We start from the raw sequence: 15,578 nt of genomic DNA, 5'->3' as shown, positions 1-15,578 counted from the left end.
TGTATTGTCAGAGGTGGGTAGAGTAGCCAGAAATTGTACTCAAGTAAGAGTACTGTTACTTTAGAGATGTATTACTCAAGTAAAAGTAAGGAGTAGTCACCCAAATATTTACTTGAGTAAAAGTACAAAGTATGTTGTGAAAAAACTACTCAAGTACCGAGTAACTGATGAGTAACCTGTTTGTTTAATGATTACGGCAACAAATAATGCACAAAAACATAAACATAGCAACGAGCAAATTCAGAGCCAGGAATATCTCTAAAGCAACTAAAACAATAATATATATTAAATAATGCTACATTAACATAAAAAAAATATGGCACATTGAGCCACAATAATTTAACAGCACCATAGGCTCAGTAGGCATTGATTGATTGATTGATTGATTGATTGATTGAAACTTGTATTAGTAGATTGCACAGTACAGTACATATTCCGTACAATTGACCACTAAATGGTAACACCCCAATAAGATTTTTAAAGTTAATCAATTACTTAATAAATGACCAAGTCGAGGTGATCAACCTCATATATACATATACATACACACACATATCATATCTATATCTATCTATATATATATATATATATATATATATATATATATATATATATACATACATAAATTTATAAATACAGTATATAATTTATATTTTTTGCCGTTTTTGTTGACATGTTAAAGGTGTTTTAATGAATATACATGCATGTTTAACATATAGATTCCTATCTTTCATGAAGACAAGAATATAAGTTGGTGTATTACCTGATTCTGATGACTTGCATTGATTGGAATCAGACAGTATAGTGCTGAAAACGTCCACGTTTTCAAATGGAGGAGAAAAAAAAGTTCTTCCTTCCTGCCTAATACCACATGAAACTCGTTGGTTTTTGGCATCTTATTAGTCCAGCTTCCATATTCGTTTTTATACACTTTACAATAAATACATTGGCGGCAAACTCCGAAGTTTGCTAGCTTGTATGCTCTGGCTTTCGGAGACTCTTATTTTGTTGGCGCAGGTGCAATGGAGCAGCGCTTTTATTGTGAAGACAGGAACTGAGCGATCAGTCTTCAGGCTTTTGACGGGAAGTACGATGGAAAATAAAAAAGTGTCTTTTTTCCTTTACACTTTTGATTGATTGATTGAAACTTTTATTAGTAGATTGCACAGTACAGTACATATTACGTACAATTGACCACTAAATGGTAACACCCCAATAAGTTTTTCAACTTGCTTAAATCGGGTTTTACGTGTGACGGTCACGAGACCACCTGGCTCTGTTTGATTGGTCCAACGTCACCAGTGACTGCATGTGATTGGTGAAACGCAAACATGCGTAGATCCTACTTTGAAAAACCAAAACAAACATTAATAGATCGATAAAAAAAAAAGTAGCGAGTAGCGAGCTGAATGTAGATAAATGGAGCGGAGTAAAAGTAGTGTTTCTTCTCCATGAATATACTCAAGTAAAAGTAAAAGTATGTTGCATAAAAACTACTCTTAGAAGTACAATGTATCCCAAAAGTTACTCAAGTAGATGTAACGGAGTAAATGTAGCGCGTTACTACCCACCTCTGCTGAAATGTGTATTGCAAAATGATGAATTTAACTGATGTATAATGTTGTATGTATGTCATGTTCGAAATAAACTAAGAAAAGAAAAGAAAAGAAAAGAAAACCGACAGCGACGTGGCTGTGACGCATATTCACAAAATATAACATAGAAGCAACAGACATGGTCAGGAAAACTGGGAATAAGACAGATATCAACAGAACAGGAGAGACATTTCCAGGAGTGACGTAGCCTAGAAGAAAGAGAAAGATGTGAGGGGAAAAAAAAACGCCTTTGCCGTGTCCAAAGCCTGCTGACTGCGGTAGAAAGTTGTGAAAAAGGAAAAGAGAACACTGTAAAAGACGCGGAGTAATGACAAAAGACGGCCAGAGCACGGACGTGCATGCACACAAACAGACGGCAGAGTGATGATGTCCTTACCTGTTTGGCTTAGCTGAGAGGTGCTCCGGCTCTTGCGCGACATGCCAACCATGGCCTGCATTTTGGCACCGATGCTGGAGCGCCTCTTCTTCTCGTCCGTGCCTACCGTGCCCACAGCCGTGTCCGACTGGCTGCCGTCCGTCTTTTCCAGGTTGCACATGTCGCCGCTGATGCTGGTGCTCTTGGTCAGGTTCACGCCGCCCGACGATCCCATTTGCCTGTTTTTCATTTTGGACGCAAAGTCACTGTCAGCCACCACCATTGACAGGGGGAGGCAGGTGAGACACAGGAGCGGAGAGGCGGGACGGGGGGCCAGAGGACAGCGGAGAGGGTGCAGCAGGGGGGGGGGGGATGAGAGAGGCGGAAAGTGGAGGAGAGGACGGAAAACAGAAAAAGGTAAGGCGACAGGAGAGAGAGAGAGAGGAGATGAGGAGGTGTGGGGGTAAAAAGAAGAGAAGGACAGTGTTCAGGTACAGGAATTCATGACAGACATTACAGTATAGGTTAGAGCTACAGTGGGGCAAAGAAGTATTTAGTCAGCCACCGATTGTGCAAGTTCTCCCACTTAAAATGATGACAGAGGTCTGTAATTTTCATCATAGGTACACTTCAACTGTGAGAGACAGAATGTGGAAAAAAAATCTAGGAATTCACATTGTAGGAATTTTAAAGAATTTATTTGTAAATCATGGTCGAAAATAAGTATTTGGTCAACCATTTAAAGCTCTCACTGGTTTTGGCTCAAAATCTCACGATACATGGCCCCATTCATTCTTTCCTTAACACAGATCAATCGTCCTGTCCCCTTAGCAGAAAAACAGCCCCAAAGCATGATGTTTCCACCCCCATGCTTCACAGTAGGTTTGGTGTTCTTGGGATGCAACTCAGTATTCTTCTTCCTCCAAACACGACGAGTTGAGTTTAAACCAAAAAGTTCTATTTTGGTTTCATCTGACCACATGACATTCTCCCAATCCTCTGCTGTATCATCCATGTATCCATTTTGGTATAAACTCAACTCGTCGTGTTTGGAGGAAGAAGAATACTGAGTTGCATCCCAAGAACACCAGACCTACTGTGAAGCATGGGGGGGTGGAAACATCATGCTTTGGGGCTGTTTTTCTGCTAAGGGGACAGGACGATTGATCCGTGTTAAGGAAAGAATGAATGGGGCCATGTATCGTGAGATTTTGAGCCAAAACCTCCTTCCATCAGTGAGAGCTTTGAATGACCAAATACTTATTTTCCACCATAATTTACAAATAAATTATTTAAAATTCCTACAATGTGAATTCCTGGATTTTTTTTTCCACATTCTGTCTCTCACAGTTGAAGTGTACCTATGATGAAAATTACAGACCTCTGTCATCGTTTTAAGTGGGAGAACTTGCACAATCGGTGGCTGACTAAATACTTTTTTGCCCCACTTGTATATGTGACTTTTACATGTGCAGCATACCTATATGCCACCAGCCTGTAAGTTGGACATTATGAGGGCTACTAATTAGAATAACACTTTCTAATATGTGTAATAAGCGAAAAAGAACGTAACATTTTTGTACTGCTGCAATTTATAAACCCTTTAAATCAGCTTCATAATAAGTTAAAGTTGAAGTTAAAGTACCAATGATGATGTGGTGAAATTTGTCCTCTGCATTTGAACCATTCCCTTGATCACTCCCTAGGAAGTGAGGGGAGCAGTGGGCAGCAGCGGTGCCGCGCCCGGGAATAATTTATGGTGATTTAATCCCTAATTCCAACCCTTGATGCTGAGTGCCAAGCAGGGAGGTAATGGGTCCCATTTTTATAGTCTTTGGTATGACTCGGCCAGGGTTTGAACTCACAACCTACCGATCTCCGGGCGGACACTCTAACCACTGGGCCACTGAGTAGTAAATATACTTTGAAATGATATACACTATATTGCCAAAAGTATTTGACCACCCATCCAAATGATGAGAATCAGGTGTCCTAATGCCTGGTGCATATAAAATCAAGCACTCAGGCATGGAGACTGTTTCTTCAAACATTTGTGAAAGAATGTGCCACTCTCAGTGATTTCCAGCGTGGAACTGTCAAAGGATGCCACAAAACGCCCAAATTTCAATGAAATTCCCATTAAAATGAAAGGGACATTTTTCAAAGTTCCACAATTCCCACATTTTTAAAATCTGATTAAAACCATTCCTACTCCAAAATATTCAGCTAGTTCAAAATTGTGTGCTCTCCATGAACAATATTTTTTTTTTTAAATCCCGGATTTCCAAGAATTCCCAGTTTTCAGGGACATTTTTCCCCATTCGAAATGAATTGAAGTGAAGTGAATTATATTTATATAGCGCTTTTTCTCTAGTGACTCAAAGCGCTTTACATAGTGAAACCCAATATCTAAGTTACATTCAAACCAGTGTGGGTAAAGTGTCTTGCCCAAGGACACAACAGCAGTGACTAGGATGGCGGAAGCGGGAATCGAACCTGCAACCCCTCAAGTTGCTGGCACGGCCGCTCTACCAACCGAGCTAAACCGCCGGTTTAAATTATCCCTTTTTCAAACTTCCACAACTCCAACATTTTTTCAACCGATTCAAACCACTCCACCTTCAACACATTCCACTCATCCAACTAACACTTTCCCAAGTTCTACACCAAATTCCCTTTTCCTGGAAATTCAAACTCTTCAACATTGAAACCATTCCAACATTCAAACTATTCTTACATTCATACTACATTCTGTCAGCATTTCAGTTCAACTTCAGCATTGAAGCATTCACAGGCAATTCCTTCAGGAATCGCCTCTTCGAGTTGCTACATAATATCTTGTGATTTATATTGTTATCGCAGGAGGGTCCACTATACACTATATTGCCAAAAGTATTTGGCCACCCATGCAAATGATCAGAATCAGGTTCCTAATAACTTGGCCGGGCCACAGGTGTATAAAATCAAGCACTTAGGCATGGAGACTGTTTCTACAAACATTTGTGAAAGAATGGGTCGCTCTCAGGAGCTCAGTGATTTCCGGCTTGAAACTGTCATAGGATGCCACCTGTGCAACAAATCCAGGTGTGACATTTCCTTGCTCCTAAATATTCCAAAGTCAACTTTATTGTAAGAAAAGTGAAGAGTTTGGGAACAACAGCAACTCAGCCACCAAGTGGTAGGCCAAGTGAACTGACAGAGAGGGGTCAGCGCATAGTGTAAAGACTTTTTTTGCGCAGTCAGTTGCTACAGAGCTCAAAACTTCATTTGACCTTCCAATTAGCCCAGGTCCAGTACGCAAAGAGCTTCATGGAATGGGTTTCATGGCCGTGCAGCTGCATCTAAGCCATACATCCCCAAGTCCAATGCAAAGCGTCAGATGCAGTGGTGTAAATGAGGGGACAGGACTGTGGAGCTAGCACTGAGCGCTGGGACGGAGAGGCTTTGCGGTGTCTTGACTGGGTGAGCAGGTGTCGGACACCTCAGTCACCTTGGACGTATCCTCGCTCATCCATTCGGACTGGACACTGGCCGAGAGTGGAGTCGGCTGTCTTGGTTGCCTTGTTGGGTCTGCTTCTGTCTCTGACCATGCTCCCTCCTCCCCAGCAGACGATGGCGTGGAACACCGCAGAGGCCACCACAGTGGATATGTTTCTTTTACTTTTTATTCATAGCTGTATGTAGAAGTGTCTGCTTGTATCTGCTGCTTTAATGTCTTTAATGTCCTCTGTGTCCTTTGATGTTTGATGTTTCCCTCTTACACACATGGAAGAGGGATGTGTACTATGGCTATGAGTTGTTGTTGTTGTTTTTTTTATTTATTTATTTATTTTTTTCCCCCTTGGCCTCAGTCTGCACCCCCTCTCCAGGGCCTAGGCTAAGACCGATTTTTTAATTTTATTTTAATCTTCTATTTTTTTCTCCCCCAGACCCCCCCCCAACCCCACACCCCTTGTTTACCTGTATGTCATCTTTTTTGTAAGGGGCGCTGGAAGCCGGCAGACCCGTCAGCGATCCTGTTCTGTCTCCCTGTAATGTTTGTCCGATCTTGAATGGGATTGTGCTGAAAATTTTAATTTTCCTGAAGGAACTCTCCTGACGGAATAAATAAAGTACTATCTATCTATCTATCTATCTAAAGCATGTCGAAACTGGACTCGAGAGCAGTGGAGACGATTTCTCTGGAGTGATGAATCACCCTTTTCCATCTGGCAATCTGATGGACCAGTCTAGGTTTGGAAGTTGCCAGAAGTAAGGTTATTGAGGATGAAGTGAAAGGGACTAGGTGCCCTTTTGCCCCCTATTTTACAGATATCTTGTTCATCATTCAAGCTATTGAGTTTGACAGAATCTTAGCATCGGGGCGCCTAGCTGTTAACTAGGATCTTGTAGGATCAAGGCCTGCCTGTCTAGGTAAGACTTTACAACCGCATCTAATAACACAGCTATCTTAAATTCTTTTTGTAATCTTGTATCATGAATTTATAAATGGGAAGATCATTTGATTACAAAATCATGGGCAGTTACGATGACGTTGTAGATTTGGTCATCTCCAAGAAGAGCGCCTGGTTGACTTAGCTCAGTTCGAATAAGTATGTTAAGAGCAGTGCATGTGTGTATATGTGAATATCCTATGGTCGGGTCGCGGGGGCAGCAGCCTAAGCAGGGAAACCCAGACTTCCTTCTCCCCAGCCACTTCGTCTAGCTCTTCTCAGGGGGATCCCGAGGCGTTGCCAGGCCAGCCGGGAGACATGGTTTTCCCAACGTGTCCTGGGTCTTCCCCGTGGCCTCCTACCGGTTGGACGTGCCCTAAACACCTCCCTAGGGAGGCGTTCGGGTGGCATCCTGACCAGATGCCCGAACCACCTCATCTGGCTCCTCTTGATGTGAAGGAGCAGCGGCTTTACTTTGAGTTCCTCCCAGATGACAGAGCTTCTCACCCTATCTCTAAGGGAGAGCCCCGCCACACGGCGGAGGAAACTCATTTTGGCCGCTTGTACCCGTGATCTTATCCTTTCGGTCATGACCCAAAGTTCATGACCAGAGGTGAGGATGGGAACGTAGATCGACCGGTAAATTGAGAGCTTTGCCTTCCGGCTCAGCTCCTTCTTCACCACAACGGATCGGTACAACGTCCGCATTACTGAAGACGCCGCACCGATCCGCCTGTCGATCTCACGATCCACTCTTCCCCCACTCGTGAACAAGACTCCTAGGTACTTGAACTCCTCCACTTGGGGCAGGGTCTCCTCCCCAACCCGGAGATGGCATTCCACCCTTTTCCGGGCGAGAACCATGGACTCGGACTTGGAGGTGCTGATTCTCATTCCGGTCGCTTCACACTCGGCTGCAAACCGATCCAGTGAGAGCTGAAGATCCCGGTCAGGTGAAGCCATCAGGACCACATCATCTGCAAAAAGCAGAGACCTAATCCTGCGGTTACCAAACCGGAACCCCTCAACGTCTTGACTGCGCCTAGAAATTCTGTCCATAAAAGTTATGAACAGAATTGGTGACAAAGGACAGCCTTGGCTTGTATAACGTAATAGCGCAAAATCAACTTTCAAAAAACATCAGTGGTATATTAAATACAATTTAATTAAAACAATGAATGCCTCTTTCCTATTTGCAGCCTTCTGGGGTTAAATATCAACATTAAGTTTTTCCACAGGCTAATAAATTCAAAATAAAAATAAAAATAAGGTGGCCGGGGTTTGGTAGTAGCGGGGGGTGTATATTGTAGCGTTCTGGAAGAATTAGTGCATCAAGGGATTCTGGGTATTTGTTCTGTTGTGTTTATGTTGTGTTACGGTGCGGGTGTTCTCCCGAAATGTGTTTTGTCATTTTTGTTTGGTGTGGGTTCACAGTGTGGCGCATATTTGTAAAAATGTTAAAGTGTTTTATACGGCCACCCTCTATGTGACCTGTATGGCTGTTGAACAAATATGTGTTTGTGAAAGCCGCATATATTATGTGACTTGGCCAGCACGCTGTTTATACGGCGGAAAAGAGGATGTGACGACATGTTGTAGAGGACAGTGCCTTTAAGGCACGCTCCCAATATTGTTCGGGAGAATGATTGCCCAGGGAGATTTTCGGGAAGGGCACTAAACTTCGGGAGTCTCCTGGGAAAATCGGGAGGGTTGGCAAGTATGAGTATTAGCGGTGATAGTGGTGTTACCGGCGGGCCAGCTCTAATTTTAATTTGATATTGCCTCAAGGGCCAAATGAAATTAAACGGGCTTTGACACCCATGCTATAGAACAAACCCCAAACCTAATCAATTGTTCCCGGTCCCATTTTGGATATTTCCTGAAAGTTATTACGTAAGTCAGTAAGTAACTAACACCAGCCATCACAGAGGTAATACTTCCGATAGTTCAAGCTTTACGGTTATTTGAAAACTAGCTTTGCAAATCTTAAAGGTTAAGGAACATATTTTTGGAAACGTCATTTGGGCCGGAATTAAAGGCTTAACGAGAACGATTTTTTCCCTTGGTCGGCCTGAACAAGACAATGTTCGTGACAGGATTGATTTGGAGTTGTTTTGTCAGCTGCTGTTTCCCAAGTCAATGAGAGATTTTCAAGCGAAGAAGTCCTTTAATGCGATGGACTCGACCTTGATGCTGCCAGAAACTAAGTGGATAATTGACATCTTTGTCGTATTTTACACTGCTCTGCAATGAGAGTTGATTCTCTGGTGCTCCCTATTTAGGCCACAGCCCAAATTACCATCTTATTTTAGCTCATCCAGTTACATTATCGTTAAGGGTGCTACACAAGTCACCTCATCAGCACTTCCAACACCCTTGGGCGTATAAATCTCCAACCTTAACCATCTTATGAATATCATTTTGACAGCTAATTCCATTAATTACTTCAACCAATCTTTGCATAAGCCGCTCTAAATAAATTGATGTGCATTACGATCATTCAAACCGGGAATAGGCAAATTTTTTAAAGAAATGTTACATTATGTTTTCAAAAATTAATAAAAGCTATGATGAAATCATCCATCGGTATCGCATGTTTGGATTTAAAACGTAAAAGAACACTAAGGCTGTGTTGTAGCTGGCGAAACAAGCCAGGACACGCCGTACTCTTCCTTGTAAACGGTTGTGTTTATGCCAATGCCCGTCCCTCGGGGTCTGCAATGGATCGGTCTTCCCTCTAAACATAAATACTGAAAGCTCGCTGTGGTTTCAGTGCCTTTGATTAATTCATGTACTACAGAAGCTTCAGGGAAACGAATAGTTTTGGAAGGTTGTTGCTTAACAAGCAGCACGTTCAGAAGCTTTTGAACACAAAGAGCGAGAAGCAAATTCACATCACTCAGTCTAATAAAACAGGTCACCTTGTCCCCGGACAACAGACCTGGGCAAAATACATCCGGTTGGTCGTATACGGCCCGGTAAGATTTTACATCCGGCTTTGCTGAACGTTTGCAAGTAATGTTTTTTTGACCTTGAACATCAAAACATTTAAGTCTCATCTTAAAACTCATCTGTATACTCTAGCCTTTAAATAGACCTCCTTTTTAGACCAGTTGATCTGCCGCTTCTTTTCTTTCTCCTATGTCCCCCCCTCCCTTGTGGAGGGGGTCCGGTCCGATGACCATGGATGAAGTACTGACTGTCCAGAGTCGAGACCCAGGATGGACCGCTCGTCGGGACCCAGGATGGACCGCTCGCGTGTATCGGTTGGGGACATCTCTACGCTGCTGATCCGCTTGAGATGGTTTCCTGTGGACGGGACTCTCACTGCTGTCTTGGAGCCACTATGGATTGAACTTTCACAGTATCATGTTAGACCCGCTCGACATCCATTGCTTTCGGTCCCCTAGAGGGGTGGGGGGTTGCCCACATCTGAGGTCCTCTCCAAGGTTTCTCATAGTCAGCATTGTCGCTGGCGTCCCACTGAATGTGAATTCTCCCTGCCCACTGGGTGTGAGTTTTCCTTGCCCTTTTGTGGGTTCTTCCGAGGATGTTGTAGTCGTAATGATTTGTGCAGTCCTTTGAGACATTTGTGATTTGGGGCTATATAAATAAACATTGATTGATTGATTGATTGAAAACTGTAGACGCCAATATGACGTGCGGTACTGTTTTTAAATTATCCTAAGTCTTGAACTATAGAAAGTATTTCAATGGTTAAAAAGTTGGTAAACAGGTTATTACGGCAATCTAAGCTCCGGGCAGACAAGGCATCAAGCAATGTGGGTGAGGTTTGTTTCCAGAGCAACCAGCCTGAAGCTCGGGTGTCAGGGACGGATGTGAAAGCAGATTTCTTTTTGCTTGGTTGAGGGGTTAGTGCGTCTGCCTCACAATACGAAGTTCCTGCAGTCCTGGGTTCAAATCCAGGCTCGGGATCTTTCTGTGTGGAGTTTGCATGTTCTCCCCGTGAATGCGTGGGTTCCCTCCGGGTACTCCGGCTTCCTCCCACCTCCAAAGACATGCACCTGGGGATAGGTTGATTGGCAACACTAAATTGGCCCTAGTGTGTGAATGTGAGTGTGAATGTTGTCTGTCTATCTGTGTTGGCCTTGCGATGAGGTGGCGACTTGTCCAGGGTGTACCCCGCCTTCCGCCCGATTGTAGCTGAGATAGGCGCCAGCGCCCCCCGCGACCCCGAAAGGGAATAAGCGGTAGAAAATGGATGGATGGTTGTAAAATATGTCAATCGAGAACGACGTCTGAGTAGTAAAATGGAGCGAGGTTCATATGTTGTTAATATTCAGTTTTTAGTCCTTCATAGTTAATCTAGTAAATTCTAGATTTTTTATTGTCATGTACATTTTGGGTGTCACATCCAGTAAAAAAAAAATATTTTTTTTGTAATTTTTTTTGTGTGATTGAGTTATTGGAGCACATACTTGTTGGTCACAAAAACATTCATGAAGTTAGGTTCTTTTTTTAATTTATTACGGGTCTACTGAAAATGTGACCAAATCTGCTGGGTTAAAAGTATAATTAATGCCTTTTCTTAGGGGCACTCTCCTTTTGTTTATTTTTGGTTTAAGCATTAGACACCTTTTTACCTGCACACTGCCTCCCGCTGTTTTTGCAAAGCAATTAGCTACCGGCTGCCACCTACTGATATGGAAGAGTATTACACGGTTACTCTGCCGAGCTCTAGACAGCACCGACACTCAACAACAATGTGTCATTTGCGTACTATAATTACTTGTTAGTGAAAAATATTTTTAACTAGTGATGTCCGATAAATGCTTTAGAATGTAATATCGGAAATTATCGGTATCGGTTTTAGAATTATTGGTATCGGTTTAAAAAAGTAAAATTTACGACTTTTTAAAACGCCTCTGTAAACACGGACGTAGGAAGAGGTACAGAGCGCTAATTAACCTCTAAAGCACTGCCTTTGCGTGCCGGCACGGTTTTTCACGGTCAGGAGTTAATGCAAGGCATACTTGGTCACACTGAGGGTGGCCGTATAGACAACTTTAAAGGCCTACTGAAATGATATTTTCTTATTCAAACGGGGATAGCAGGTCTATTCTGTCATTCGTGATCATTTCGCGATATTGCCATATTTTTGCTGAAAGGATTAGTAGAGAACATCGATGATAAAGTTCGCAACTTTTCGTCACTAATAAAAAAGCCTTGCCTTTACCGGAAGTAGCAGATGATGTGCGCGTGACGACGCGGGTTGTAGGGCTCCTCACATCCTCACATTGTTTATAATCATAGCCAGCAGCAGTAAGAGCTATTCGGACCGAAAAAGCGACAATTTCCCCGTTAATTTGAGCAAGGATGAAAGATTTGTGGATGAGGAAAGTTAGAGTTAGGCACTAAAAAAAGAAAAAAACAAAAGGCGACGGCTCCAGGCGGCGGCAGTGTGAGCGTTTCAGATGTAATTAGACACATTTACTAGGATAATTCTGGAAGAAACTTATCTGCTTATTGTTTTAGTGAGATTGTAAAGTCATACCTGAAAGTCGTATGGCTGTGGTGAACGCCAATGTCTCTGAGAGAAGCCGAGGAGCCAAGATCACAGCTGCTTTTTTGAGGTGCAGGATGAGGTCGCATAATCCACTGAAGTCTCCGGTAAGAGCCGACTTAATATCACAATTTTCCCATCCAAAAACTTGCTGGTTGACGTAGAGAAACATGTTCGCTTGACCGCTCTGGGTTAAAGCTTCACAACAAACAAACATCGGCTGCGTTTCGGTGCCAAAGGTAGCTGCAATCCACCGCTTTCCACCAACAGCATTGTTTTTATAGTCTCCATGATTAATTGAACAAATTGCAAAAGATTCAGCAAAACAGATGTCCAAATTACTGTGTAATTATGCGATGAAAAGAGACGACTTTTAGCCGTAAGTGGTGCTGGGATAATATGTCCGCTACAACCCGAGACGTCACAAACACGTGTCATCATTCCGCGATGTTTTCAACAAGAAACTCCGCGGGAAATTTCAAATTGTAATTTAGTAAACTAAACCGGCCGTATTGACATGTGTTGCAATGTTAATATTTCATCATTGATATATAAACTATCAGACTGCAGGGTCGGTAGTAGTGGCTTTCAGTAGGCCTTTAACACTGTTACAAATATGCGCCACACTGTCAACCCACACCCAACAAGAATGACAAACACATTTCGGGAAAACATCCGCACCGTAACACAACATAAAAACAACATAAAAAATACCCATAAACCCGTGCGATACTAACTCTTCTGGGACGCTACTATATACACCCCCACTACTCCCGCCCCCCCAGCCCTGCCCACCTCAACCTCCTCATAGTCTCTCTCAGGGAGAGCATGCCCCAAATTCCAAGCTGCTGTCGGTATCAGTCATTAAGAGTGGGACAATATCGGAATATCCGATATCCATAAAAAAGCCATTATCGGACATCTCTATTTTAACTCAAACAGGTTAAATGAGGTAATCTCCCAAGGCACACTAGTGTGCTGCGGCACTGTAGTTGAAAAACACTGTTTTAATGGGTCCTCTGATAGTCATCCCCGTCTCATTAAACATTATGTAAATGAGCACAAATGATCTACAGCGTGATATGCAAATACAACTTTGACTTGAGGACTCCAGTCAACAACAGAACCCACTCGCGTCACAGGTCCATTTTTCTCCGAACACGTTTTGGCACTCAAGCAACATCTCAACTCAGCGAATGTGACCGCTTGAGAAATTAGGCCTCTCTGGAGGATTCACACTGCCGGCACAGAGAACATAACGTTCCTTATCGTGCATCATTTTCAACATGTATTTTTAACCGGTTGCATGATGTTCCCGGGGAAGAGTAAAACCTGTACAGTTATTTGTTTGTCCTTTTATCAGTGAAGTGAATTGAAGTGTATTACAAACCCCGTTTCCATATGAGTTGGGAAATTTTGTTAGATGTAAAAATAAATTTGAATACAATGATTTGCAAATCATTTTCAACCCATATTCAGTTGAATATGCTACAAAGACAACATATTTGATGTTCAAACTGATAAACATATATTTTTTGCAAGTAATCATTAACTTTAGAATTTGATGCCGGCAACACGTGACAAAGAAGTTGGGAAAGGTGGCAATAAACACTGATAAAGTTGAGGAATGCTCATCAAAGACTTATTTTCAACATCCCACAGGTGTGCAGGCTAATTGGGAAAAAGGTGGGTGCCATGATTGGGTATAAAAACAGCTTCCCAAAAAATGCTCAGTCTTTCACAAACAAGGATTGGGAAAGGGTCACCACTTTGTGAACAAATGCGTGAGCAAATTGTCACACAGTTTAAGAACAACGTTTCTCAAAATGCAATTACAAGAAATTTAGGAATTTCACCAGCTACGGTCCGTGATACCATCAAAAGGTTCAGAGAATCTGGAGAAATCACTGCACGTAAGCGATGATATAACGGACCTTGGTTCCCTCAGGCGGTACTGCGTCAAAAAGCAACATCAGTGTGTAAAGGATATCACCACATGGGCTCAGGAACACTTCCGAAAACCACTGTCAGTAACTACAGTTTGTCGCTACGTCTGTAAGTGCAAGTTAAAACTACTATGCAAAGCCAAAGCCATTTTATCAACGACACCCAGTAACGCCGCTGGCTTCAGCTAAGAGGGACTGATGCAAAGTGGAAAAGTGTTCTGTGGTCTGACGAGCCCACATTTCAAATTGTTTTTTGGAAACGGTGAACGTCGTGTCCTCCGGACCAAAGAGGAAAAGAACCATCAGGACTGTTCTAGGTGCAAAGTTCAAAAGCCAGCATCTGTGATGGTATGGGGGTGTATTAGTGCCCAATACATGGGTAACTTACACATCTGTGAAGGCACCATTAATGCTGAAAGGTCCATAAAGGGTTTTGGAGCAACATATGTTGTCATCCAAGCAATGTTATCAAGGACGCCCCTGCTTATTTCAGCAAGACAGTGCCAGGTCACTTGTTACAACAGCGTGGCTTCATGGTAAAAGAGTGCGGGCACTAGACTGGCTTGCCTGCAGTCCAGACCTGTCTCCCATTGAAAATGTTTGGCGCATTATGAAGCTAAAAATACCACAACGGAGACCCCGGACTGTTGAACAACTTAAGCTCTACATAAAACAAGAATGGGAAATAATTCCACCTGAAAAGTTTCAAAAATGTGTCTCCTTAGTTCCCAAAGGTTTATTGAGTTTTGTTTAAAGAAAAGGTGATGTAACACAGTGGTGAACATGCCCTTTCCCAACTACTTTGGCACGTGTTTCAGCCATGAAATTCTAAGTTAATTATTATTTGCAAGAAAAAATAAAGTTTATGAGTTTGAACATCAAATATCTTGTCTTTGTTGTGCATTCAATGCTTATTTTAGCAGAATGAGTGTTACAACAGCGTGGCTTCATAAAAAAAGAGTGCGGGTACTTTCCTGGCCCGCCTGCAGTCCAGACCTGTCTCCCATCGAAAATGTGTGGCGCATTATGAAGCGTAAAATACGACAGCTGAGAACCTGGACTGTTGAACAACTGAAGCTCTACATAAAACAAGAATGGGAAAGAATTCCACTTTCAAAGCTTCAAAAATTTGTTTCCTCAGTTCCCAAACGTTTATTGAGTGTTGTAAAAAGAAAAGGTGATGTAACACAGTGGTGAACATGCCCTTTCCCAACTACTTTGGCACGTGTTTCAGCCATGAAATTCTAAGTTAATTATTATTTGCAAGAAAAAATTAAGTTTATGAGTTTGAACATCAAATATCTTGTCTTTGTTGTGCATTCAACTCTTATTTCAGCAAAACAATGCCAAGCCACATTCAACACGTGTTACAACAGCGTGGCTTCGTAAAAAAAGAGTGCGGGTACTTTCCTGGCCCGTCTGCAGTCCAGACCCGTCTCCCATCGAAAATGTGTGGCGCATTATGAAGCGTAAAATACGACAGTGGAAACCCCGGACTGTTGAACAACTGAAGCTCTACATAAAACAAGAATGGAAAAGAATTCCACTTTCAAAGCTTCAAAAATTTGTTTCCTCAGTTCCCAAACGTTTATTGGGTGTTGTTAAAAGAAAAGGTGATTTAACAGTAGTGAACATGCCCTTTCCCAACTACTTTGGCACGTGTTGCAGCCATGAAATTCTAAGTTAATTATTATTTGCCAAAAA

General features: G+C 42.4%; 1 protein-coding gene across 30 annotated transcripts in view; it reads right to left on the bottom strand.

Moving 5' to 3' along the window:
• rims2a (regulating synaptic membrane exocytosis 2a) overlaps nucleotides 1–15,578 on the bottom strand; it is a 469,036-nt gene that overhangs the window by 44,527 nt on the left and 408,931 nt on the right. For 28 of the 30 annotated variants that reach the window (XM_061916464.1, XM_061916454.1, XM_061916457.1 and 25 more), the window contains one exon: nucleotides 1,993–2,210. In XM_061916464.1, coding sequence (XP_061772448.1) covers nucleotides 1,993–2,210 — 218 coding nt within the window. Of the gene's footprint in view, nucleotides 1–1,992; nucleotides 2,238–15,578 lie in introns of all 30 variants that reach the window. The other 2 variants (XM_061916470.1, XM_061916486.1) reach the window with 1 other exon arrangement.

This window comes from Nerophis ophidion, linkage group LG11, assembly GCF_033978795.1.
Source record: "Nerophis ophidion isolate RoL-2023_Sa linkage group LG11, RoL_Noph_v1.0, whole genome shotgun sequence".
Classification (NCBI taxonomy): Eukaryota; Metazoa; Chordata; class Actinopteri; order Syngnathiformes; family Syngnathidae; genus Nerophis; species Nerophis ophidion.
Note: the sequence above shows the minus strand (reverse complement) of the source record. Positions and strands in the feature narration are given on the sequence as shown.